Source organism: Melospiza georgiana, chromosome 3 (assembly GCF_028018845.1).
Source record: "Melospiza georgiana isolate bMelGeo1 chromosome 3, bMelGeo1.pri, whole genome shotgun sequence".
Lineage (NCBI taxonomy): Eukaryota > Metazoa > Chordata > Aves > Passeriformes > Passerellidae > Melospiza > Melospiza georgiana.
Window position 1 is genome coordinate 84,222,944 of NC_080432.1, and position 25,227 is coordinate 84,248,170.

Sequence of the window (25,227 nt, forward strand, 5' to 3'; positions counted from 1 at the left end):
TACATCACCAGAACTTCCACTGTCTTCCTTTTAGGCAGTCTTTGACTGTTTAGATTCACTTTTAAACAGCTTGAAAAAAAGGAAATGGAGGTTTCTGTCTTCGTACAAATATTATACAAATATAGCAGAATTCCAGTTAAAAGCTACTCTAATCACCATGGAGAGCAGTAATATGGTCTTCAGGACAGGTGGCCTAATAATTGACTTGGCCTGGCTAATACTGTGCTGTTCTCTTCTTTAGCAGTGAAGCATCTTGGCCAGGGTTATCACTTACATACCACTGCTGTTTTGACAGCTGTTTACAAATACTCCAGATAATGAAAATGCTAACTAAATAGTAGATGAGAAATGATCGTGAGGTCAAATACTGAATGATGAGATTCTAGATGTTACTGATTTAATAAGAATCCTATATGTTCTAAAGTCTCTTTGAGGACAGGGTAAGAAACTGTAAAGCTTATGGGGTGGAGGCATTAATTGCATTCCCATTATTATAATTATATAGGTGAAAATCTTTACTTTCTTATTTTTCAAATTTAATCTTGCCTGACACCTAATCTAATGTCTCAGCAGTTGCAGATTTATATGCTACAATTTATACTGAGCCAAATTATTTTTAAAAGTTTGTTAAAATACTACTCTCTAATTTGAACTCCAGACTTAAATAGCATCAGCATTTTTTCTTTTACATACTTACTAGTTTATATTCTTTCAATTTTGTTATGGTTAGGTTTGTAGTTAATTGATAGACAACTTAAGATGTTGAATGCTATGTCCAAAGTTCTGCATGGCATTGTTTAAAGACTGATTTTTTGTGTGTGTTAACTGTTGCATATATTTTAGTACTGCTGAAGCTGTCCTGCAGGAAATGGATAATATTAACATCAGGAGGAACAGGCGATCTGGGGAGGTGGAACGGCTGCGGATGTGGACAGATACTGAATTTGTAAGTGCACAGTTTCTGAGATCTTGGATAAAAGTCATATCAAGGCAGAGCATGTTTTTTTTTTTGCAAACACCATACATTTATCCATAGCTCTGTCTAATTGTTTATGATTTTCTTCGATGGATAACATTAAAAAAACATGATAAACTAAAATTCAGAACTAAATTAGCAGATATACACTACATTGTTTCCTTTATTGATAAATTCATTGTCGTGCTCTCCTGATGTGCTGTGGTGGTTCTTTGGTTTGAAGCATACTCTGGTAGCCTGGAAGCAGCAGGACCAGGGACTATCATCTGCTTTTTTCATGAAAACTTGATATGGATGTTACTTTGTATTAGGTGGACTAGGTACTGTCTCAGAGATTTACTTTAGCATCTATTATATAAGACTGCTTTTGTAGTCTACCTATGGAGAGCTCTGCTGGAAAAACACTTGAGAACTAGAGATTGTGTAGAGCATTATTTACTGCACTGGGACTAATACTGAGTGACATGGGACACTACTGATGGAAGTGCATGTGAATTTTATTCCAGGAAAACATGGATATGTATTCTCGAGTGAAAAGAAGGAGGAAGTCACTGAGGAGAAATAGCTATGGGATTCAGAACCACCATGAAGTGTCCACAGAAGGGGAAGAAGAAGGTAGGGATTGTAAAAAATAGTGGAGGTTTGTCCAAAATACTTATAAAACAAAGTAATCCTTCCCATAAGATAGTAATATATTGCACTTCAGAAAAAAGAACAAAGCCTGGTTTCTAAATGTTTGTATAGTAAATTTCCTTCCTTCTGTTTTTCTTAATACTAAGTAATTGGAGCTTTCCTTCCATTCCATGTAACAGTCCTCTGGTGGAAATCAGGGTTTAATGAGTGTAGTCTACAACTATGTGTGTTCTAACTGACTTGGTGTTTCTCATTTGCTGAGTGGCAATTACCAGAAAGAATTTGTAATAGTTAGGCCTGCATCCTTCCTTTGGGGTAAGGTATTAATTAAAGTCTCTTTTCTGTCCACTGACATTTTAGGAGGCTTGTAGGTGCACAGCTGTATTTGAAATTCTACTTTGCTTTAAAAATTTGAATGAAACTGGTCAGTGGGTTCAAAAATTACCAGGAAAGAAGGGATTGTGCCTAACTTTGATTGCCTGATCAGCATCATGCTTGGGCTCCTTAAAAAATCCTATTTAAACTTCAGGCATCCATACAGGTTTCAGCATACTGCATCTCAATTTTTAATTAAAACTGCTGTGGAAGGTATGGTTTGTCCTAATGAATAAGAATGCAGTCCTAGTTCTGAGATCCATGGATGGAAGTTCTGATCCTGTTAACAGATGTACCTATGTTGTGCCTTTACACACAAAGTACATAAAGTGTATTTCTGTGTTCTTGGCTTTGTTTAAAAATGATGCTGTGAATCATAAAGTTGTACTTATTTTCATGCTGTGTCAAATATTTGATTTATTGAGGCTCCTATGGGAAAAGAGATGAAAGAAATTATCCTTAATTTGAAGGATAGTTATTGAAGGAAAAATACAGTGGATAGAAGTGATAGTTGAAGTATTTTACAACTAAAACTGTTTTGACTGCATTTATTTTTCTTTCTTTTGCCTTTCCAGAGTCTTGTGTAAAAAACTAGAACGACGTTTGACAATGTGCTGTAGATTTATCATGACCTTCAAAATTTCCGCTGATTTGACAATTAGTGTTAATTAATAAACGGGCAGTAATTCTCAGTGACTATTGAAAAGTTAATTTTTTAGGATGAAGGTAGCTTTGACATGAAGTGGAAGTGTTCTGAAAATATTTTTACCCCCCAACAGAGTCTCAGGAAGAAGATGGAGATATAGAAGTAGAAGAAGCTGAGGGGGAAGAAAATGATCGGCCATATAATCTCAGACAGAGAAAAACTGTTGAGAGATACCAGGCCCCTCCAATAGGTGAGGAACCTGACAGTGCTTGACCTGCAGGAGTACCATGGATGTGGGGAGGGAATAGTTGGATGGCTGTTTCTCACCCGTGACAGAGTAACAGGGATGCAGCGCTGTGTGATTTCCACCCTGGCCTGTTGTGGTTCACCATGTGGATGGGACTGCTGAGACACAGTCTGTCAGTTTGTCAGTGGTGGTGGCATTGCTGCCTCATTGAACTCTGCAAATACCACCCTGTGCTGGCCTCAGGGCTGGGGGTGCATGGGGTTTAGGTCAAGAAATACTTGGAAGAAAGCAATATAATAAATTAGGTGATTCCATAGAAAAAATAGTTACTGTTATGCCTGCTTCTCTTCTTGAGTGGTAAGCCTAGTTCATAACTGTGCATAAATGGCATAACAGCAGTTATCACAAATGAGAAATCTCAGGTATTTCAGTGTTCATATGCCTGGCAGCTTCAGGGCTGACAAAAAGCATGTTATTCAGGTCATTGCCCAAATGCCTCTTATGACAGGCTTGGGGCATCAACCACTTCTTTGGAAGCCTTTTGCAGTGTTGGACCACCCTCTCAGTAAAGAAATGCTTCTTCCTGTTAAGTTGGAGTTTTTCCTAGTGCAGCTTTGAACCATTTCTGCAAGTCAGAGGATCACAGAGTATGATTTCTTTGATAAAGAACTGCTGTGGTTTATTTGTTCAGAGAAATTTCAAGACATCCCATATTATCAGCTCTGAAGAGGTTTCAATGTCCTGCAAATAAACTCAAAATGATAGTGCCCTGGTTGAATTACATTCTGTGCCATCACAGACACTGCTCTAGTAATTTGGGGAGGGTGAGGATGAAATTCCTGTGCCTGCATCAAGCCAAGTATGGTCATAGTGACAAAGCCCCCTGCCCAATTCTTTCTTCAATTTATGCTTTTAGAGAAACAATGATAACCTTATTGATGAAAATTGATAATCCAGCACTTCTGTGCTGCATTAAGGTTACTTTGTTATTCTTTTGTAATTGATGTTACAGTGCCAGCTCATCAAAAAAAGAGAGAAAATACACTGTTCGATATTCACAGATCTCCTGCAAGAAGAAGCCATATCAGGTAAATGTCAATCTTCTGGTGTGTAATTGTTTGCTTTCCTTTGGTACATTTTTGGTAGCTTTTGATTTTCAAACCATTCTTGAGTTAGTTGCACAGTTCATTCACACATGTGAGTGGCTCTTGAATTGTATCCTGGATTCAGATCCTGATCAGCATCCAGACAGGGGTGTCATGGCACTCTATAAACCTGCTAGAAGCTTTGTGCTACACAGAATGGAACAGGTGTGCTGCAAGCACTGGAAAGAGTTCTGCATGGCACACTGTAGCTTTCTCTATAAGGCCATATATTAAATATTTAAATCCAATGCATCATTTTAACAAATAGCCCTTTTCTGTTCTATAAAACTGAGCAAAGCAGGTTAATGTTTTTTATTTTCTTTCTGTTCAAATTTCATGCAAGAATTTTCAACAATTTAATAAAATATTTAGCAAGCATAATTTTTGACTCTTATGTTTTGTGTCAGAGAAGTCTGGAATGTATCAAGTTGTCTTGGAAACTGTCAGTAGGCTTTATGTAACAAAACAGATGAGATTACAGCTTAAAACATTTTTTAAAAAATAGACTTACTCAAAGCTTCAAAAAGACAAATCTGTCCATGAGCAGAATCCAAGTAAATGAATACTAGTCATAGCTGAAACTCTTGTCTTATTGCTCAATTTCATGGCATAGTGAAAATATATAAAGTAAATAAAGTAATAGCTGAGTCTTAGGATTCTAAAGTTTCTCTGTAATACAGATAAGAGTTGGTGGTTTGATTTTTTTCCTTGAGGAGCATATCACATTTTTTGGGTAATATCTGGATTTGTACTTGTACTTACTATTCATATGTGAAGAGTGTGAAAGTTATTTTCCCTTTGGTTTTAGCCTGCTCATTACTTGGCCCTCATTTTATCCCTTCTTGTCATAAGAAATCTTCCCAATTGCTTGATATTCTCTTTGATATATTTTGAAATGTATCTCATTTTTGGTCATTGAACAGTAAAATTGATAGACCATGTTATCCATTGGCAAAAAACAGCTAATTCAGTGCACTATCATGTTTATACAAATAATGCAGCTTTCCATATTCACTTAAAATCCAATAGTTTTTACTATTAACCAACTTCTTCGAGCAAAAGTTCTGAGTATTTCAACCAATACCAAATTCAACACTTTTTTGTACAGAAGATTTAGTGTACATTCTCTAGTATTTCTGAAATACTCCTTTTTGTGAAATATTGTGATACTAAAATAAGAAATGGTTCACTGAGATTTTGGATAGTAATTTTACTTGGATTCAGATTAGAAGTAAAGGTGTTTTGAGAGCCTGTTCTGCTATTCAGAATTAATAACCTCGTAAAAAGAGATTATATACTTTGTGAAGTATGGATTTTTTTCAAAGAATATGTAAAGGAAGCATCAAACTGAGTAAGGAGACTTCGGTATGTTTGTTATGTTAGAGGTGGCTAAAGTAGTTGGAAATTTTCTTAAGTACAATCGCAGCTTATTGACTGAATATTCAAATCACATTGCTGAGGTAGCATGGACTGGACCACACATTTTATAGGGCTCGGCTGTTCTAATAATGTTCATGTTGAATTCACATAATCACTGTGGCAGTAAGAGCTATAGTTTCCCTCTCAAATTATTTTGATACTTGATGAAGCTAGAATTTGCATACATCTCTAACCTGAACAATACCGTACTTAGCATTTCAGTTTCATTTTTATAGAAGGACCACAACATGCCATTCCACTGCAAAAAAGACTGAGTTTTCTGTTTGTTTTGCCACTTCAATAGGAGAAAGAAGCACGCCATTCACAGCAGTGATACAACCTCTTCAGATGAAGAACGTTTTGAAAGAAGAAAATCTAAAAGCATAGCCAGAGCAAGAAATAGGTATCAAAACATCCTTGGTTTTTAGAATTGTTTGATCTTATTATTTATGAGAAAACAAGCAGAACTACTTTATAATGTTTTATGAGTTCTGCAGACTTTTGATTCTGCTGGTAATTACCTGCAGATGTGGTTTAGGAGGAGTGATGGTTATATATCAATTCAAGTTTTGGAGTCTTATGAGTAGGTACTTAATGATAGTGATAAAAAGATGGAAATATAAGAGTAGCAGTTTGATTCAGTTGGGTTATAAAAATCAACTCCTCTTGGTTAAAATTGGTGTAACTTGGTCCTAATTAATTCAGTTGTACTCTCAGCTCTTCACTCGTCCTGTTGTGTAAGAGTTCATGCATTCTAAACACCTAATGCACATTTTTTTGACCTTACTTGTATTTAGCAGTAATCTAAAAATGGAAGATCTGTAAGTAAATTTGTTCACTCATAATAGGTAGGAAAAAGGTTCCCTCATCTTTTTTCCATCTCTTCCTGTCTGCCACGTTGTTCCCTTTCCATTGCAAGGAATTCAAGCAACGTACAATGACCAGAAGTGTAGTTCTGAGTGTAACCTGTCTCTTACTAGTTCCTTTCTTCCTCCCTTTAACTATGTGTTGGCCTGATGTAGTATCTGTGTAGGGGCTTAAAGGAAGCAAATATTGTTTCTTCTGTGTTCAATCAAAACAATCTATCCAGCCTAGTTCTTCAGATTGAAATATGTGTATGGATGCATAAATGTTAAGGAACTTCCAGATATATAGCCATAGTTACCACAAAAAAAGATGATTAGTTTTGTTTACCAGTCTGTGAAGGTTATCTCTTTATGCAGTAAAAGGCATTTAATCTCTTGTTTCTTCACCTCTAAGCAATGAAAGCAGTATTTATTTGGTGTTTGTTTATTGTTGAACAGGTGCCTGCCTCTAAACTTCCGAGCAGAAGACTTAGCTAGTGGAATCCTTCGGGAACGTGTGAAAGTTGGGGCGAGTTTGGCTGATGTTGACCCAATGATTGTTGATAAATCGGTAAGTTTTGTTAGAGCTTTTTATCTTCCTTTCCTGAATTATGCATAAGCAGAATTCTCCACAGCCTTTTATTGATGTTGAAGTAAATTCATAAAAAAGCTCACTGATTTTTTTAAAATATTATTTTATTGTTACCAAAGCTTTTGTCTCCTTATTCCTTTGGACTACAAAGCATTTGCTCTGGGACTTAGACTGGATCTCTGTAGATGTCCAGGCAGCCCTTGCACAGTTAACTTGAAAACCAAATGAGCCTCATGTGGGCAGCCAAGAGTTGACTTTCTTAGGCGGTTTTTCACACATTCAAAATTCAGGGAAATCCTGTTGATCAATGCAAATTTTTTCTAATTTGTTTTCAAATGTTTTATAAGTAAAGGTGCTTTTGTGGAAAGCTGTTACAATGTAAACTTAATATGTTTTTTTTTTCCTAAGGTGTGTTTTGATAGTATAGGGGGATTGAGCCATCATATCCTTGCACTTAAGGAAATGGTAGTGTTTCCTCTTCTCTATCCAGAAATATTTGAAAAATTCAAAATTCAGCCACCAAGGTAGGTGTATTTACTCTCACTGTTGTATTTTTTTAATTAAGCTCTGAGGAATTGAAAACACATAGGAGGTTGATTCTTTCCCTGAAGTGTTTTACAGTTCAAATAGATTTACATGTTTGCTACCTAACTTGTGTATCAGAATATGTAATGAGCAGGGTGAAGAATTAAAAAAACCTAGTATATTTTTCTTGTGGGGGGAGGTAACTGTGATTTGGTTAAAGAAAGAATTTTCATGTCTTTTATTTAGGAGTACCTTGCCTTTTTTTCCCATTATGTTAGTAAATATTTTACTAGATCAAGGAAAAGGCTGATGTTTCTCTCAATAATAGTATACTGGGATTATACTATTTAATAATGTGGCATCTTGGTATGTGATTTAAATGGTGTTTAAGTCAATTGAAAAATTGGGGGTATTTTTGTCACTTAATTACTTCATTCCAAAGAAGTAACAAATATTGATTAAGGTATTACTTAAAATCTAATACTTGAAGAGGTGGTATTTAACTGATGTAGAAGAATCCTTTGGAAACTTAATATGCCTTTGATTAATGTTCTTTACAAATCAAAGTTTTACTGATTTGAAAGCATAAAACAAACTTAGATGTTATGAAGTCATGTTAATACTACAACATTTGTATAATACAATACTACTATAAAATAATAATACAAGATCTTAAGTCATTCTTCTCCAGGCTCCCTGTCTTCATTATAAAATTTGACTTGGAGTTTTTCAGGAGACATAAAATAAGTTTGTGACTGTGTTGATCCATTTATCTTCAGGGGCTGTTTATTCTATGGTCCTCCTGGAACAGGTAAAACCTTGGTAGCTAGAGCTCTAGCTAATGAATGCAGTCAAGGAGACAAAAAGGTGGCTTTCTTTATGAGGAAAGGAGCAGACTGTCTCAGTAAGTGGGTTGGTGAATCTGAACGTCAGCTTCGACTCCTTTTTGATCAGGTTAGAAGAAAATGCATTTTTCTTGATATAATTTCTCTGTATGTTGTGTTTTGTGGTTTAGGTAGCCAAAGGTATTTCCAATTCAAACTAAATAACTGTGCATTTTTGTAAATTAAGTAGGATTTTACCAAATGTCATATTTGGATGAAAAGAGTAGGGGAATGCTGACAGTAGCTTTTCTTGCTCTGGAAACTCGGAGGAAGAAGTCTCTTGATTTCTTCATTAATGAAGCAAAGTAGTTTGGGTAAAAATTGGGGAAAAAAACCCAGTCAGTTTGAGTTTGACTGACATGTTCAAGATAAATGCTACAGAGGGGAGTGCATGCTTGCCTTGGTTGTGTGTCTATTTTAGTGTTCTTTTTTGGCTTAGAAGAGATTGGACAAACAGAGTCACACAAAGCAGTAAAGCAGTAGCTCAAAGAAAAGTAGTTGTCAGACAGAGCTGTCTAAACAAACAGATTGAGTGGATAAGATCATGTCTTCTGAGTGTCAGGTGTGTGTTTGTGTTTAACCTGTCCAGCACACAGTAAAACTGGTACACTGGTGCCATCTTGCTTACTCAAAGTAGACTGCACTCTGCTTTGCTTTGAAACACTGATGGAGTTGGAAATTCAGTTTTCCTTTCAGACTTTACACTTTCTAACAAAGATGTCTCAATATATGTGTTAGTTTAGCATGTTAATGCTTTCTAGTGAAACCAGTGTTCAGTTTTGATGGATAAATTAGGAATTAACAGTGAATTCAATTTTTGTTTTGTTTATTGCATACCAGGCGTACTTGATGAGACCCTCTATAATCTTTTTTGATGAAATAGATGGTTTGGCTCCAGTTCGTTCTAGCAGACAAGATCAGATTCACAGGTAATATTTCTTCTATGCTGCCATTATCTTGGTATAGGGTATATTATCTTGGTAAACTCTTAAATGTAATTTTTTCTCATTTCACAGGAAAGCTTGGTACTTTTTCTGAAGCCCACTTATACTAGAAAGGACAGATTGGTTTTTTGGTGTTGAAAGTCATCTTTTCAGTCCTTCAGGCAAACTGTAATTTGCTGGGAATTGAATTGCAGTGACAATTACCCTTCAGCCACATTATTAACTACAAGATTTCCACAGCCATTCCTTGATTTGCTGTTTTGTGCTGTAAACAGATTGTCTGTTACCAGCCCAGTAGAATAACCAGTTGAAAAAATGTTACTCTAGCATGTTGAATTGTAATGTTCTATCAATGAACTGAGCTCACCTGTGACTTTTATTCGTAATGGTGTGATGAACAAACTTATCTTGTATTGCTATCTTGTAATTTTTTAGAACATTTCTTACAACAGTTTGCTGTTGGCTGATTTTTTTTGTGGCTGTTGATCTCAGTTTTGCTGTGCTCTGTATGGCAACACACTTGTACCTGTCATTCTATAGGTGGTGGTGTTTATGTGTCCATGTCCCTCCACTCTGCTGAGAGAAATTTGGGGCCAGCAGACCAGGAGGCCAGTGGAACTTAGGACACCTGAAACTGTTATGCACCTGTTTGTAGCTTAGCTTTTTTCTTTTGAATTTTTTTATGTTGCATTTGTAAATGCAGAAGTTCTTGCAGTGTTCCTAAAACTTTCTTATTCTGAAAACTCTCTTGTAGCTCTATAGTGTCTACTCTTCTTGCCCTCATGGATGGACTGGATAATAGAGGTGAAATAGTTGTAATTGGTGCTACAAACAGACTGGATTCTATAGATCCTGCACTCAGGAGACCTGGTCGCTTTGACAGGGAATTTCTTTTCAACTTGCCTGACAAGAAGGTAAAACCTGGAAAGGAGATTTATTAATAAACATCTGTAGTATACTAAACATTTGAATGCCTGACAACCAAGCTTATGAAATATAAAGATTCATTCTTGTTTGTAAGAATGTTTCATTTAGGAAGACATTTTTAGTACAAACAGATTGTATATATGAAATTGTATTGAGCTTCAGATCTTCAGGATATAGCTAAAACTAAACAGAGGTAAATTATTCACAATTAGCTGTATTGCTTATCTCAAAACTAGGGATTTGTATAATGAACCTTAACTATCTGGGGGCTGGAAACTTATGGTAAGACAAAATAACTTTAAATCTTGTAGACTTCTAAGCATGTAAAAAATGTAGATGCACAGCCAGGCATTACAATGCTGGCAACAGGAACATTTCAGGTTTTTTTCTAAATTTGCATAAACTCAACCATAATACTTCATGAATTTATACCTAAAATTAAATGTGCTTTGTATATGGATAGGTGAAAAAAGTACTGCATATATATGAAATTAAAAAGAAGGGAAAAGCTTTGTTCTTTGGAGTGCTAAAACTATGGAGTGCTAAGTTCTATTTTACATGTCTCAGGTACATGCCAAAAGCAGGTAAAGTAACTATAGATTCACACAAATGAAGAATATTTTTTCTATGATAGGGATTTGATTTGCTAGTTTTTTAATCTTTTTTTTTTTTTTTTTAATCAGGCACGAAAGCACATTTTGCAAATTCATACCAGGGATTGGAACCCCAAATTGTCAGATCCTTTCTTAGGAGAACTGGCTGAAAAATGTGTTGGTGAGTGCTACGTTGTTAGTACTTTTACTGTAGAGTCTTTCTCTTCTGTGTAAAACTTGGAAGGTATGTTAAATGTATCAAGATTTTCTTATCTCTGCCTTTCTAAACTTCTGTACTTTGAACAATACTCTTTTTGTAGTAACAAGTATGTTTCTGTCTTACTAAAACACAAAATGAGTAGCTAGTAGTCATTTAAAAATACAACCACGTTTCCTTTCTGTGATATCACTGTCCTTATATAAGATGCATACCCTTAAAGAGAAGCAAAATGAAGTTGGAATTGGAATCTTTAGGTAGACTTCCCATTGAAATGGTAAATTACAAAAGAGATAGGCAGACTTAGGTTTTTTTTCACTCTACTTACTGAGAAAAAAAAATAGTACTTGTGTGTGGGGTTTTTGATTTTTGTTTGTTTTTTACTGACTGGCATGCTGTCCTCTGACATAAATCCAACAAACTAACCAGCCTTTCTAAAGATGAATTTTTTTTCCAGATTGCTAGCACAGAACAACCTCAAAGTGTAGACATAGGTAGGGGAGAAAAAATGCACTGCAACATGAATACATTAAATACACTTTTGGAGCTCACAAAGACCTGCTGTACTGAATGGAGGTTGGTTGTTCAAGATAAGCCTGCTGTTTAAATCGAATCGGAAACAAACCCAAATATTTGTACAGTGAATTTAACAGAGGAAATGACCCTAAAGCACACACCACAATACCTTCTCAACAACTTGCATGCAAAGATACATCCTCTGTAAGTCATCTGCTTGGATGAGCACTGAAGTTTTCAGACAAAGAGCAGATTCAAATATCTGTGCTTTGGAATCCATCATGAGGGAATGTAAGAACTTTAAACTGATCATCAGTCCATTCAGTCAGCTGCAGTACATCCGAATTATCCTCTTCATCTGCAGGGACACCTCTCATGGAAGCAGCATCCCTCCGCTTTTGATGCACAAAGACCTCAACATCTTCTGGTGAGGAGAACACATAACTGTCCAGCAAACTCCAGTTTTAGCTTTGCCGGGTATAGCAGCACACAACAAACCCCTTTCATGTAAATTCTGCTTGAATTGTGCAAACGTGTGGTGCTGCTTAGTGGGAGAGAGGGGAATAGGTGGGAAAAAACCCACAAATGTTTCTTTAAAAATTCACCATATTTTTTCACTGAGAACACAGTATTTTAAAATTTTAGACAATAGGGAAAGCCATTTGTACATTTGGCTGGAAGACATTCTTTGTGCTCCATAAAGCCTGTCAGTTCTGTGGAAGTCAGCTAACAAAAAGAAACATCCTTTTCTGTTTTCCTTGGCTTTCCTGCTCTCCAGCTACTGCACACTTGACAGTCTCCAGTCTGTATCTTGGAATGTAAGTGTTTCCATACATCCAAGATGAAAATCTTTGAAGTATTACAAAGTCTTTTCAAAACAGCTGAAGTAAGACTGGTGTATCTTCTTCACCTTGAGAATGCCTCATCATTTCTGTATGTGAAATCTGCAACAGAGATTTAAACAGACTTTTCCAGATTCTTTGTGGCCATTACCAGTGGGACTCATTGGCACACATGTATGTCTGTGATATAGTTTATACCAGTCTGATATTTCTCTTGTGCACAAGTTTTCTTTAAAAACAAACAAACAACCTTCTCCCCCAAAAATCAACACCCTCTCTTCCCCACGTAAAAGCTGCCTAGACTTGGCAAGCTTTTGGCACATCATGGTTGATACCTCTCTCCAGTTCATCAGACTTGGCAACACTTAACTCCAAGGTTTTGGATCCTAATGAAGAAAACTGCTGAAATACTTCCAAAACAAATGCCTTTTGGGAAGCAGGTGTATGTGCAACTCAGAACTCCTTACGATCCAGGGGTGTAATTAGAAGGAAATTGGAAGGGAAAAGCCCCAGGACTTGCAAAAAATAGGTTATTTCCTGAGGGTTGATTTTTGTCCCAGGTGTTATGGATTACAACCTTTTAGTGGATTTCTGTGTATGTGAGGATTAAAGACTCCACTTCCCTGAACGGCCTGGTGACTGCAGTGTGTGTGAGACGAAGCAGCTTGGGGAGAGCACAGCATTGCTCAGAAGACCACACACTTCTGTCCTGTCTTTCAGTAAATACACATAATTACTATGTTTTTTCTCTTTACTGGAGATGGGTCCCAGATACTCTTAACTTTATAAATCCCGTCTTATCTCTCGTGCTTATTCCCTTGTTTGGGATGGTAACATTCTATAGCTAGAGAGACTTACCTATAAACTCAGTCTTGCAGGAAACAAAACGTACTAGCAACTGAAAAAGTGTGAATTCCTCCATCTGGCATTTTGCAGATGAATCTTTTTACAATGTAGTAAGGGTTATTAAAATAATGTTGTTTAATGGAATTATAAAGAAACAAACTATTCTGCTGAAAATGCTTGTTAAAAATACTCTGTGCTTATTATTGCAGGAGTGTTTTGTGGTAAAATGATACCATTTAGATTTTTCATTCCCATCCTCATGTAATGATGGTGGGGGAGATTTTGGCATTAGCATTCCTGTGTTTCACAGTTCTTTAAAATAAACCTTGTAGTTATTTTTTGTCTGTCATCTTGCTGAGTTGTTTGCTAACTCTTTTTCCCTGCAGTCAGTTTGAGAGTTTTATAGGGAGTTGCACAACATAAAGTGGAAGAAGTGGTCAAAATTGTTCTAAATGCTTCGCCCTGTTCAGTAGCACTTTGTTGTGGGGTTTAGGGTGGGTTTTAGGCAGAAGACATTTTAAAGAGGGCACAATTTCTGCACAGTAGAGGTGGCTGGAAAATTTTGGTGATCAAAGTGCATTCTTTGGAAACCTATGTAGGAATCCACTTATTTGCTGTCCTGCTCTTTGAAAATTGTACTTCAGAAATGTTCAGCAGAGTTTGATGGTGCTGGGTAGAAGAAAATGGGTTGTACTTCAGAAATGTTCAGCAGAGTTTGATGGTGCTGGGTAGAAGAAAATGGGCTACTTGACAGGAATCCTCATTTTGTTCTAAGTTGAGGTGTGCCAGTACCTTTTACTTGGCAAATTGAACATCTTTCCTGAGATGCTTTAAAAATGGAAGCAAATGCACTGAACCCTGAGTTTATGTTACAGTGTCAATTTGTGTACAATCTGCATCAGGTTATTTACTGTTGGCATGATACATTTTATTTTGTTTTGACAATACTTCACTTATGTTTTTCTTCTGCTTAATCAGTGTGCATTTGCTTCTTAGCAATAAAAAGCTCTTTAATGTTTCTCAAGGTACAGGATTTTTGCAGTTTTCTTGTCACTGAAATGGATGTACAGTATGCACAAGAGAGTCCCTCAAAAAGAGACACCAATTATTAGTCTTCAAATGTAATTGCTCCTGAGAAATGAGAGATAGAAATGGAGACTAATTGTGTATTTGATCACCTGAGAATTTAATTTTAAAAATAGGCTACAGGCTATTATTTCCTAATTTTGCAATTCTTTGGAGATGTACAAGCGGTGATTAAAATGACTATTAGAAAGTAATGTTACAGCATTTGTTAATAGAAAAGTTGGGAAGGATCTGGCTCCTGAGCTGCTGATCTTTTCACAAAGATACTAAACTAGCTTCTAAGGTGACGGGCATTCAGGGTGCTGCCTATCTTCAGCACATCTTTGATTTAAGCTTTGGTTTAGTACTCCCCTCACTCATTTTTTGTTTAATCTAGTGTGGTTTTTGGATGAGAAGTGGACCAATTTAAATGGGAACTTGACACCTGATACCTAAAGAACAATGCAAAATTTAGAACCCTGGTTTGGTTTTAATGATGCACCAGTAGCTACTGTCTAATAGTTTCATGTGGTTGGAGTGTCCCTGTATAGTTTTGATTCCATGTTAAATGAAAGCTAAAAAACCCTAAATAACATAACTTCAGTGCTGAAAACAATTATTTGTCTATTGATTAATATAGTGGATATATCTGAACATATTTGAAATGTATTCTTTATTTATTTCAGGGTAGCTTGGGAATGTGAATTGCTATGTAAGTTTTAGGTAACAGTCATGATGTGGACTCACCAAATTTATACAAGAGTAGCTACTGACCTTTTTATTGCAAAATTGCAAAGCTTTGTTTAAAAATTGCAGGAATTATTCAATATTTATGGTGATTGTCCATCTGGGTTTGTTTTTGTTTTTCTTTTTTTTTTAATTATTTTCACGTATATATAAGAAAGGTGTAATTTGAAGTCTTGTCCAATTTAAGTCACCTTTATAGCTGAAAAGTGTGTATCTTTTATTATTATCCCCCAAATTAATATATCTGAAAGATGGGGATGGAAAAGTGTCTGCAGTCCTCCATATTAATTGCTTCCTTTTTTATTTTTAAACACTGTATATGGAATTACCTTTGTTTCTTATTTCTTTATGGATCTTGTAAAAATATATGTGGGCACTGAAGGAACATCAGAGGCTAAAGAGAGAGAAGGAAGGCAGGCCTCAGTTCTGCAACCTGGTGCTGCCAAAAGACCAATCCTGGAATCACAGAATGTTTTGGGTTGGGAGGGTCCTTAAACTTATTCCAATTCCCTGCCATGGACAGTGACACCTTCCACTATCCCAGGTCACTCAGAGCTGCATCCAGCCTGGCCTTGGACACTTCCAAGGATGGGACACCTGCAGCCTCTTTAGAAAGCCAGTTCAAGTGCCTTATAGTAAAGAATTTCTTCCTAATATCCAATCTAAACCTGCCCTCCTTGTTTTTAATACAAAAATAGAGTAGAAAAAATGCAAGTAATGTAAGACTTTGTGAGGAGGAGGAAGTCTGGTAAAACAACAGTTGAATGAGAATTAACTAAAGAATTGATTAATTACTTTCTATAAACACTTCATTACAAACCCATGAACTTTTATATGGCAGTACCTCAGTGCAACACATTTTCCTATAGTGACTCTAATTCTCTAAATGACTTTTCTCACTGGAATACTGTTCCACAGTTTTTGAAAGATGGAGCTATGGTGCCTCAAAATATAGAGGCATATTGATGGGTCTTGCTGAGAGAGATGGAAAAACTTGAAATCTAATTTCGAGCTCTGGGGAAAACCCCCAAACCATTAGTACTGCAGAAGACTCAGAGGTATTAAGTCTCTCTGTATTTCATAATTATCTGATCTATGTTTTTCACTAATGATGATTAAGCAATTATAGGTAGCCACCTGTAGATACTTATGAAGATAGGCTAAATTAAAATTTTAATGCATTTTAATTTCAACCTTTGGTTATATTAGTAGAGTTATGAAACTCTTAAAAGTCTGAAACATTTCTCTTCATAGTAGAAGTTAACATTTTTCCAAGAATTCAGAGTAATGCTTTTTTTAACAACAGATTCTATCTCTTCCTATTCTACTCATGAAACATTTTTCTTTATACTGCTTATTTTCTCAGACTGTAAAAGTTAAAAGTTGGTGATGTTCAGTGTAACAGAATTACTTTGCTATTAAAGATTATATTCATGTGGAGGTATTACAGGAAAAAAGGAGGAGAGGAGCTAGCAGGTTAAAATTGCACACATACGTTAGACAATATTAAGGGGAAAGAAAGAGCAATAACAGACCTATAACCCAGGACTGGAAATACACTATATACCAAATGATATAGTGAAAATGGAGGTGATTTCAACTTCCAGTGGAATTAATTACTTAGCATTCCTTATAAACATGTCTGATTTCTTGATATACAACACTGTCATCAGATTATGACCCGATGCCTTTTGTTAGATGCTTTGTGGACCTTGACAATTCAATACTCCTGATTTGTTTTTAGCTGGATGCATGTTTGCTGCAGGTGTGGCACAGCAGTGCTGTTTCACGGACGGTATTTGTGTTTCTGTGTGCACTAGGGTACTGTGGAGCCGACATAAAAGCACTTTGCACTGAGGCTGCCTTGATTGCCCTGAGACGCCGCTACCCCCAGATCTACATGAGCAGCCAGAAGCTGCAGCTGGACGTTTCCTCGGTGGTTCTGAGCGCGCAGGATTTCTACCACGCCATGCAGAACATCGTGCCGGCCTCCCAGCGCGCCGTCACCTCCTCGGGCCACGCGCTGTCCCCCGTCATCCGGCCGCTCCTGGAGCGCACCTTCAGCAAGCTTCTCGAGGTCTTGCACAAAGTGTTCCCCCATGCTGAGTTCAGCCAGGCTGACAAAAGTGAAGGTATGTGAGGTGGGGTTCTTTTGCAAATGCTGTTTCAACTTGCAAGGATTTCAGCTTCTCCGCCTAGCCTTAAGTCTGGTGTGTATTTCCTTCGGTGTTGTCAGGGTGTAAGTACTATTTGCTTGGATGTTGCATGATTATTTTTGCTGATTCCAAGCTGTTGTAGAATCTAATGACCTGACCTATACAGAGCAAGGTCCCATAGGTGTGAGGGCCATCCATAAAAAGAACTCACAAGTAATTTGCAATTTAAATATAAGAAATGATGGGCATAATTAAAGGTCAGATCTAGGAAAAAAAGGTGAGACAATGTTGCTGAGTGTAACAGGACCTAAAATTGGTGCTCCTGTCCTCAGCAATGGTTAGCTATCCCAAGTCCTTTGCTCGCTGGTGGTACAGAAGCTTTGGGGGGCTCATAGCTCAGCAGGTGTTTAGTGCATGAACCTCTGTAATGTTTATGTGCTAATTCAAGAAGAAAGTCCTGAGTCTTCCATGTCCTTGAACTGGCCTAGTGCGCTCCTGATCCTCCAAGCTGATTCTGTCAGCTTAGCAAGTAGAGAACTATTTGCTGTTTTGTCAAGTTGGCTTTTTTTTGCTGAATTAGTGAGTAAAATGAACTCACTAAGGGGTCAGTGAATGCCAGGAACCTGCTGTAGTGGGAGCAGTGTGGGTGCACCAAGGAGGCAGGGAATAAGACAGACTGTGACCGACTGGCTGGCAATGAGTCAGTAGGTTCTGGGGTTTTTCTACCCAACTCTTCTCTCAGACATACTTTAATAATTACTGTGGTAATTTTCTTGGAAGTTAAATGTTGAACAAGATACCTTGGGTTTGAGATTTGTTTATCCTGATATAGTCTACTGTTCTTATCTCAGATCATTCTTACCCCCCCAGCTCTGTAAACTGTGCTTGGGCTTGTGTATGATTTACTTGAAAACAGCCCAGTCATAAAGCAAATCTGTGACAGCCATGACTTTTCTCTCATTCCTGTTCCAGGGCATGCTTTCAGCCTGCAGCCCAGGCAGCTTAAGCTGATCCTTTTGCTGGCTGCTGCAGTTCTCCAGCCCAGCTGTGCATTTTTGCTCCATCTTGCCACTTTCTTGAGTATCCCAGGTCCTTTGTTAAATCATTTTAGCCAGAAAACTCATCCAAAAATGATGTATTTATGTGTTTTCTGCTGACTATGGGGTATCTGGAGGTTTTAACAAGTGTTGGAGTTGGCCAGAGATGGGCCCTGTGAGCACGTGGTGGTGGGTAGAGGGAAATGAGCTGGCTTGCAGCTGCAGTTAGATGCTATTGGGCTTCTTCAGCTGAAAGTTATTTATGATGCTTAAGTCTCTGTGTACTGCTAACCTGTTAGTTGCACCCAATTTAGAGATTGTCATTCTTGTTGAAGAATTGGTTTAAGTTCACAATATTTTCTTTGGTTATATTTTTTGCATTCCTATTTATTATTGCCCATTACTGCTAACAAATTGAGTTGGAAGCTTAAGTTGATTTAAATAGTAGTTTTACTAGATCATTTGCTGCTATGGGTACTTTTAAATGTAGATAATTGATTTTGAAGATGCATGAACTGAGTTTTCTTTTAACATTTAGTTTTTTCTTCCCCCCTTAAATCCAAGAAAATAGGGAATAACAAGCTTTAAGCTTTGTTAAAACCAGAAAAATCCACTTTGAGGTACAATGATTATACATAAATGTAGATTATACAATAGGGCTTCAAATGTTCTTGAATTCAAAGTCATATATGCAGCTATACTTACAATCTGCACATCAGGTTTTCTACATTTCACTAAAAATTCCTCTTTCATGTAATTCAGTGAGTCAGATGCTTGAGCAGAGAATGTCACAGAAACCTGATGCTTGGGATTAAAAGATGGGCTACCTTTTAAAAGAATTATGTATTTTAGGGAGAGAAAGCTTTGTCCAGTGCATGAGCATAGGACTTATCTGTGTCTGCATTTGGTATTCTGGAAATTCTGTCTGTTCTAGGGACTGTCTGTTTTAGTGAGCCCAGAGATAGAAGGCCTATGTCCAGTTGATTTGGAGGTCTCCATCCTTAGCTTTAGCTAAATATCTAGCAGCTTCTGTGCCATGTTTTCTGGCTCTGGATTAGCTTTTGGCCACTGCCTGGGGTCTGCAGGCCTTTTTCATCTTTGCTCCTGAGGAATGATTGTCAGGTGGGTGGCTCCATCACATCCTCATCCCATGGCAGCAGAATATCATTCCTGCCCAGCCTGCTCTGAATTTGGTTTCTTACATCACACAGCAAGCTAAGGGAACCTTTGTTGTCTCTTAACAATTTTTCCTGGAATACTGGGACAGTTTTTCCTGTGGCTTAGATGGCATCTCCATCTGACACTTAACACTGCCTTGAAGGTGATTCCTTTGTCCCATGGTGGTTATCTGGTCATGGTGATGTGCCCAGACCTGTGCCATTGCCTCTTGAAAGTCCAACAAGTCATGCAGGGGTTTGGGAATTTCAGAATAATACTTGGATCTCTCTATTGTACACTTTTCATTTCACAGCAATCCCTTTTCTTAAATGGCTGTGGCCAACTTGAGCTGCTGTTGGGATGTCTGATGGTTGTTCTGGGCAGCAGTGTGCTGCAGTGACTCTGGGCTGCTCTCAGGAATGCTGCCCATCCATTGCAGAGCATTTTCTTGCTCTGCAGTGCTCCTGCTGCACAGCTGAATCATCCCATCACTGCAGACTTCCTTCCCTGTGGAAATGAGAATGAGTGCCAGGCATAGGGCAGAAGCAACTCAGCTCCTTTCCTGGGGCAAATAAGATCTTGCAGCAGTTCTTTCCTATTATCAAATCACACCAGGTAACTTTTAATCCCATTGCAGCTCTGGGAGATAATGTAGGTGATTTTCAGCTGTTACCTGGTTGTTCTGTTTTAGTGCCATATTAGTATTTTTGCAGCTTTTTGTCTCTGCAGTGTGTCTTGTGAATATGAGTCCTTGAAGTTTTTATTTTTTAAGGTCTGTACAGAAAGTGCTTCAGCTGATTGTGCTAATATATTAGCAAGGGAATTAAAATAGGTAAAGGTATAGTATATGAACATGGGCTGCATTGAACTGATTTTGATAAAAAGTAATTTGATACTCTTCAGCAGATTATCAGAAGGTGGAAAGCAATTCTTCATAAACATACATTGTCTAGGTAGTCATGCTGAGAATAATTTTAGAAGAAGTTTACCTATGAGAATTTGGACACTTGGAACAAGTAAATAATTACAAAATTCTATGTAGTCTGAGGAATTACAAATTTTATAGCTTCATCCTTGAAAAAACCTCTAGCTGTGAAATAAACCCAAAGGAAGCATTTTATAACAAGTTAAACTTTTTTGTATTTGAGAAGTTGTTTATCTTGATTGTTTAAAAAAATTGTAATTATGATTAGACTTCTACAGTATTTAATTTGTTTTGGTTTTTGAAGTAATAAGTCCTTATTATTCTGAAGGCTGATACTTAGACAGTTTTAACTAATTTCTTCTACATTTGAGGATTTATTATAATTGACACAAAGAAAATTGTAATATCTTGTCTTGTTTGTTGTACTTGTACTTGGAAGTGATAAAGTTCTAATTAATACATCTCTTGGAACAGATGTACCAAGTCTAATATTAGATGATAGTGAGGATGAGAATGCTTCATCAATTTTTGAGACGAGCTGTCACTCAGGATCACCAAAGAAACAGTCATCAGCTGCTATACATAAACCCTACCTTCATTTTACAATGTGAGTATTTCTCTAAATGCATATAATTAGATAGATAAACCCAAGAGATTCTTACATCAGGAGAGCTAAAAAAGTTGTTCTTTTGCTTTGGGGTGGCAGTGGTGTTCTGTAATGGAAACATGTACGTGCACAGACAAGAGTTTTAGATGTGGGGGTGTTCTTGGGAAAGGCCACATCCTACACACTGGAATCCGAAATGTTTTTCAATATATAGATTAAGAGTAAAGATGCTAACAGTAATTTTCAGTTTTAACAAACTACTTTGATTTGAAAGATTAAGAACTGAAAAGAGATGTATGTAGAAATATTTTGGAGGGGTTGTGTGCTTTTTCTTGGTACAAAGTATGGTTGAGCTTCTGTGTATGCAGCTGTTTGGAAGCATCATGTATAATGATTGTATTCAGCATTTCTAATGTGCTTTTTCATTGTTTTTCATAGAAAGTTTCAGGAAAACAGGAATTTAGAAAATATGTGTGAAATTTGGATGAGTGTTTCCTGTATAAATTTGACTTACTACAGTCATTAACAATAATTAAAATTTCTTAATTTTGTGTTAAGAATATTTTTAGACTATGTGGTAGTTTCTGCAGGGAGTTTGCTGAATGAAGAAAATGAAGTTAGAAAAACTGTTCATTAGTGGCACTGTTTAGTAGAGCCATCTTGTGGAAAACTGCTAAATTTTTTGTGCTAAATAATGCCAGAACAGAATTTGTGGATATCTATGCTTAAAAATGAGGCCTAAAGTTCAAAAAGTTGGAGGGACATAGTTAAGTATTCTAATGCTGAATTTAAGCTTTTGTTGCAAGGTTGGAAAGGGGGAAGCCAAACCCCAAAAAACCAGTATATATTTGTATGGATGTGTGTCTTTAAATAAAATAATTTCAAGACTGTGTTTATTTTTGCAAAGTATGTAAGCATCTCTCAGTCTGTTTTCTGAGCATTTCTGATTGTTACCTGTGTGTATAACACCACCACCAGAACTGAAAGCCAAAGGTCAGTGATGTTCCTTGCTGTCCCAAAATGTTTAACATGAAGTAATACCAGCAAGTCTTGTTCCACTGCCTGAGTTCACTGATGGGCAGATAGAAATGCCTTAATGAGAGAAAATGCAAATTCATTAAAAACTTTCTGGTTTTATAATCAGTTTTCTATAAATGGGAAAGGCTTCTAATGGAAAAACTTAATGCATTTTTCTTCATGTATCATTTGTCCATAAAATTGGGCAAAAACACCCAAGAGAAAGAAACAAACACAAAATCCCAAAACCCCTTCCATGGGCTTAGAGGTTTTTCTCAACAACAAAGAACCAAAAAATAAGTTTACCTTTGCAGTTTTTCTTTGAAGTATTCCTTCTGTGCAGAAGTCTACTGACTAAAAGTGTCCAAATAGGCTAAAATACACAGTGCATAGTGATGTTATTCAACCCTACTTCAGGTCCTTTTCCTTAAATAAGGAAACTATTGAAATGTTCATTGGTTCTTGAAAATCTTGGGCAGCACTTAAGGGATAAAAGGATTGACCTGGGATTCCTGAGGCTACTGAGGAGATATGTAAGTAGTTAGGACTGAACTGGAATGATTAAATTGCTGTCTTTACTGGATGTTGAGTAAGTCTTTTTATGTGATCAAGGAATTAGTTTTAAATAAACTGGTTATAATGAAAATTGTAATGAATTTAATATATGCATAGCTTCCCACAGATGAGTTTGAATTAAATGGTTGTGAAACCAAAGATAAGAGAAATCTTGAGTTACTGGCACCTGAAGCAGTATTCAGGGGTAGTCAGGTTAGTTGATCTTTTAGGCTGTTGTAGGAAGCTATTACCCATTACTGAAAGTCTAATGGATTCTAAATGATCTCCTATATATCCATCTGTTGATAATACTGGTGTGTTAATTGGCTGTTGGTTCTGTTCTGTTGCAGGTCAGCTTATCACCAGCCAACCTCTTACAGACCCAGATTACTGCTCTCCGGGGAAAGAGGTTCAGGTCAGACTTCGCACCTTGCTCCAGCACTATTGCACACCCTGGAAAAATTCTCTGTACACAGGCTGGACCTGCCAGCCCTTTATTCAGTCAGTGCCAAAACACCTGAAGAGTCATGTGCACAGGTGAGATGTCAGATTCCCCTGTAATGAGTCAAGTACGTAATTCTGCTTGTATCAATATAAAGGCAGCCAGCTGGAATGTAACTTTAGGTCCAGGTTTTTATAGGCTCCTTCTATTTTCCTGTTTAAAGTAAAGAGGTCTCTAGAGGGTGATGGAAAACTCTCTAGTGACTAGTGAATGTAATTACATTTTTAACCCGCCCCCTCATCACATACCTAGTGCTAAGTAAGTTTAATCTGGGTATTCAGTGCCTGATACTCATTTTATTCACTTGTGTATGGATTGGTGTGCTATGGTTCTAGGTTCATGTGCTTAGTTTTAAGTGTTTTACATTTCCAACTAGCTTTTGGTGAATATTGCATGAATTGTGAAACAGTTTAATTTTCATTTTGATTGTTCAGTCATAGCAAGTTTTTAAAACATATATATTTTTAAAACAAAGTGGTTGCTTTGTAGTCTCCTTGGCTCATTGACACAAAATAATTGAATTCTGTAGCTAAGAGTCACAAACACTTGTTTAAAAAGTCTTTAGATAATTCTATTCTGCTGGAACATTTGTCTAGAAAATACCACAAATATGAATCATTCTCTAATGTGCAAGAACTTTGTTACTCACAACTGCTGGTAACAATTAGTTGAAATACAACTGTTTCTTTTAATTAGATCTTTCGTGAAGCTCGAAGAACAGTACCAAGTATAGTTTACATGCCTCATATTGGTGATTGGTGGGAAGCTGTCAGTGAAACTGTGAGAGCTACTTTCCTAACTTTGCTGCAAGATATACCATCTTTCTCACCTATATTTCTACTGTCTACCTCTGAGTCCATGTTTAGTGATTTGCCTGAAGAGGTAAGTTTATCATGGAAGGAGGCATTGATAGGGGGTTCTGTGCTCTTCTGAATGCTTTAATAATGTAAAATAATTTTGTTATGTAGTGGCTTTCTAACTTAATTTAAAATATGTCAGACATAAAATGTAAAAATTACTGAATGTTAGTAATTTTCCTTATTGAGGGATGTATGTCCGTATTACTGATTTTCATAAGCTCCATGCCACTCTGCTGAGAAGACAAAGTTGTTCAGTATGCCAATTGTTCTTTTTGACAGATGACTCCACTATAATTAAATGCAGATTTCGTTTAAAGGCCTGACCTTGAACTTTACATTTTCTGAGGCTCTGGATAGGGGAAGGATTCCTGGTTTATCTCCTTAACATTTTCTGTGATTTCTTTTTCTCCCTTTTTACTCTCCTATTACTGCAGTGTTGGCCATTGTTAGGATCATGGGATACTGCAAGTTTCATTACTATAGAAAATTCAGTGAGAATTACAAGTGTTTATTTTCCCTTTGCTGTGAGCACAGCTTTAGGTAGAGTTTACCATCTCCTGTCCTGTGGCTGATTTGGAAAAGTTTGTTACTAGTATTACAATATGGTCATTATTCATGTGTTTTTCAGTGGGGGCTCATTTTTCTTATGGCTTTTTTTTTTTTAGCTGAAATGTATTTTCAGAATCCAGTATGAAGAGGTTTTTTATATTCAAAGACCAAGTGAAGAAGACAGATTGCGATTTTTCAAAGGCTTAATCCTTGATGAGGCAGCAATGCCCCCACCAAGAAGGAAACAGGCTGGTAAACTAAGTTACAGTAAAACCAATAATAATGTGATCCTAATGTTTTATTTTGTGTTACTTTCCTTTTTAAAGAGGTGTGGGTAATTAACAGTTAGTTTAATTACCATGTGACAGCATTAATCAGTACCCAGAATAAATTTCATAGTTACAATTAACAGTTGTTGAAGATGGAGAGCTGTGGGGTCAAGCATGCAGTGACAGACCCACGATGCATATTGAATACATATAATGAAATTTAGGGTGGCATCATGCAAAGAGCCACTCTGCTGTTGACGTTTCCATTGTCTGATTTCTTGTTCTTTTCCCTAGCTCTTCGTGCCCTGGAAGTTCTCCCTCTCGCCCTGCCGTGTCCTGCCCGGGAGCTGTCGGAGGCGGAGAAGCAGCGCATGGAGGACCAGGAGGAGAACACCCTGCGGGAGCTGCGCCTGTTTCTCAGGGATGTCACCAAGAGGCTGGCCACCGACAAACGCTTTAACATCTTCAGCAAACCGGTGGATATTGAAGAGGTCTTGTTTCAGTAATGTGCAAACAATGAAGTTGAAAATACTAGAAAAAATGCAGTTTTAAAAAAGGAAATGGTTAAATTAAATAGAAAAATAGATGTTTGATCCATGATCTGTCCA

General features: G+C 37.0%; 1 protein-coding gene across 1 annotated transcript in view; it reads left to right on the forward strand.

Annotated features, from left to right (window-relative positions):
- ATAD2B (ATPase family AAA domain containing 2B) overlaps positions 1-25,227 on the forward strand; it is a 73,869-nt gene that overhangs the window by 19,271 nt on the left and 29,371 nt on the right. Inside the window, exons 5-21 of the mRNA XM_058021051.1 lie at positions 844-946; positions 1,483-1,591; positions 2,764-2,880; positions 3,890-3,965; positions 5,746-5,844; positions 6,746-6,857; positions 7,287-7,402; positions 8,183-8,357; positions 9,128-9,216; positions 9,986-10,145; positions 10,842-10,932; positions 16,805-17,116; positions 20,735-20,867; positions 22,790-22,976; positions 23,638-23,823; positions 24,467-24,602; positions 24,914-25,110. Coding sequence (XP_057877034.1) covers positions 844-946; positions 1,483-1,591; positions 2,764-2,880; positions 3,890-3,965; positions 5,746-5,844; positions 6,746-6,857; positions 7,287-7,402; positions 8,183-8,357; positions 9,128-9,216; positions 9,986-10,145; positions 10,842-10,932; positions 16,805-17,116; positions 20,735-20,867; positions 22,790-22,976; positions 23,638-23,823; positions 24,467-24,602; positions 24,914-25,110 — 2,398 coding nt within the window. The remainder of the gene's footprint in view (positions 1-843; positions 947-1,482; positions 1,592-2,763; positions 2,881-3,889; positions 3,966-5,745; positions 5,845-6,745; positions 6,858-7,286; positions 7,403-8,182; positions 8,358-9,127; positions 9,217-9,985; positions 10,146-10,841; positions 10,933-16,804; positions 17,117-20,734; positions 20,868-22,789; positions 22,977-23,637; positions 23,824-24,466; positions 24,603-24,913; positions 25,111-25,227) is intronic.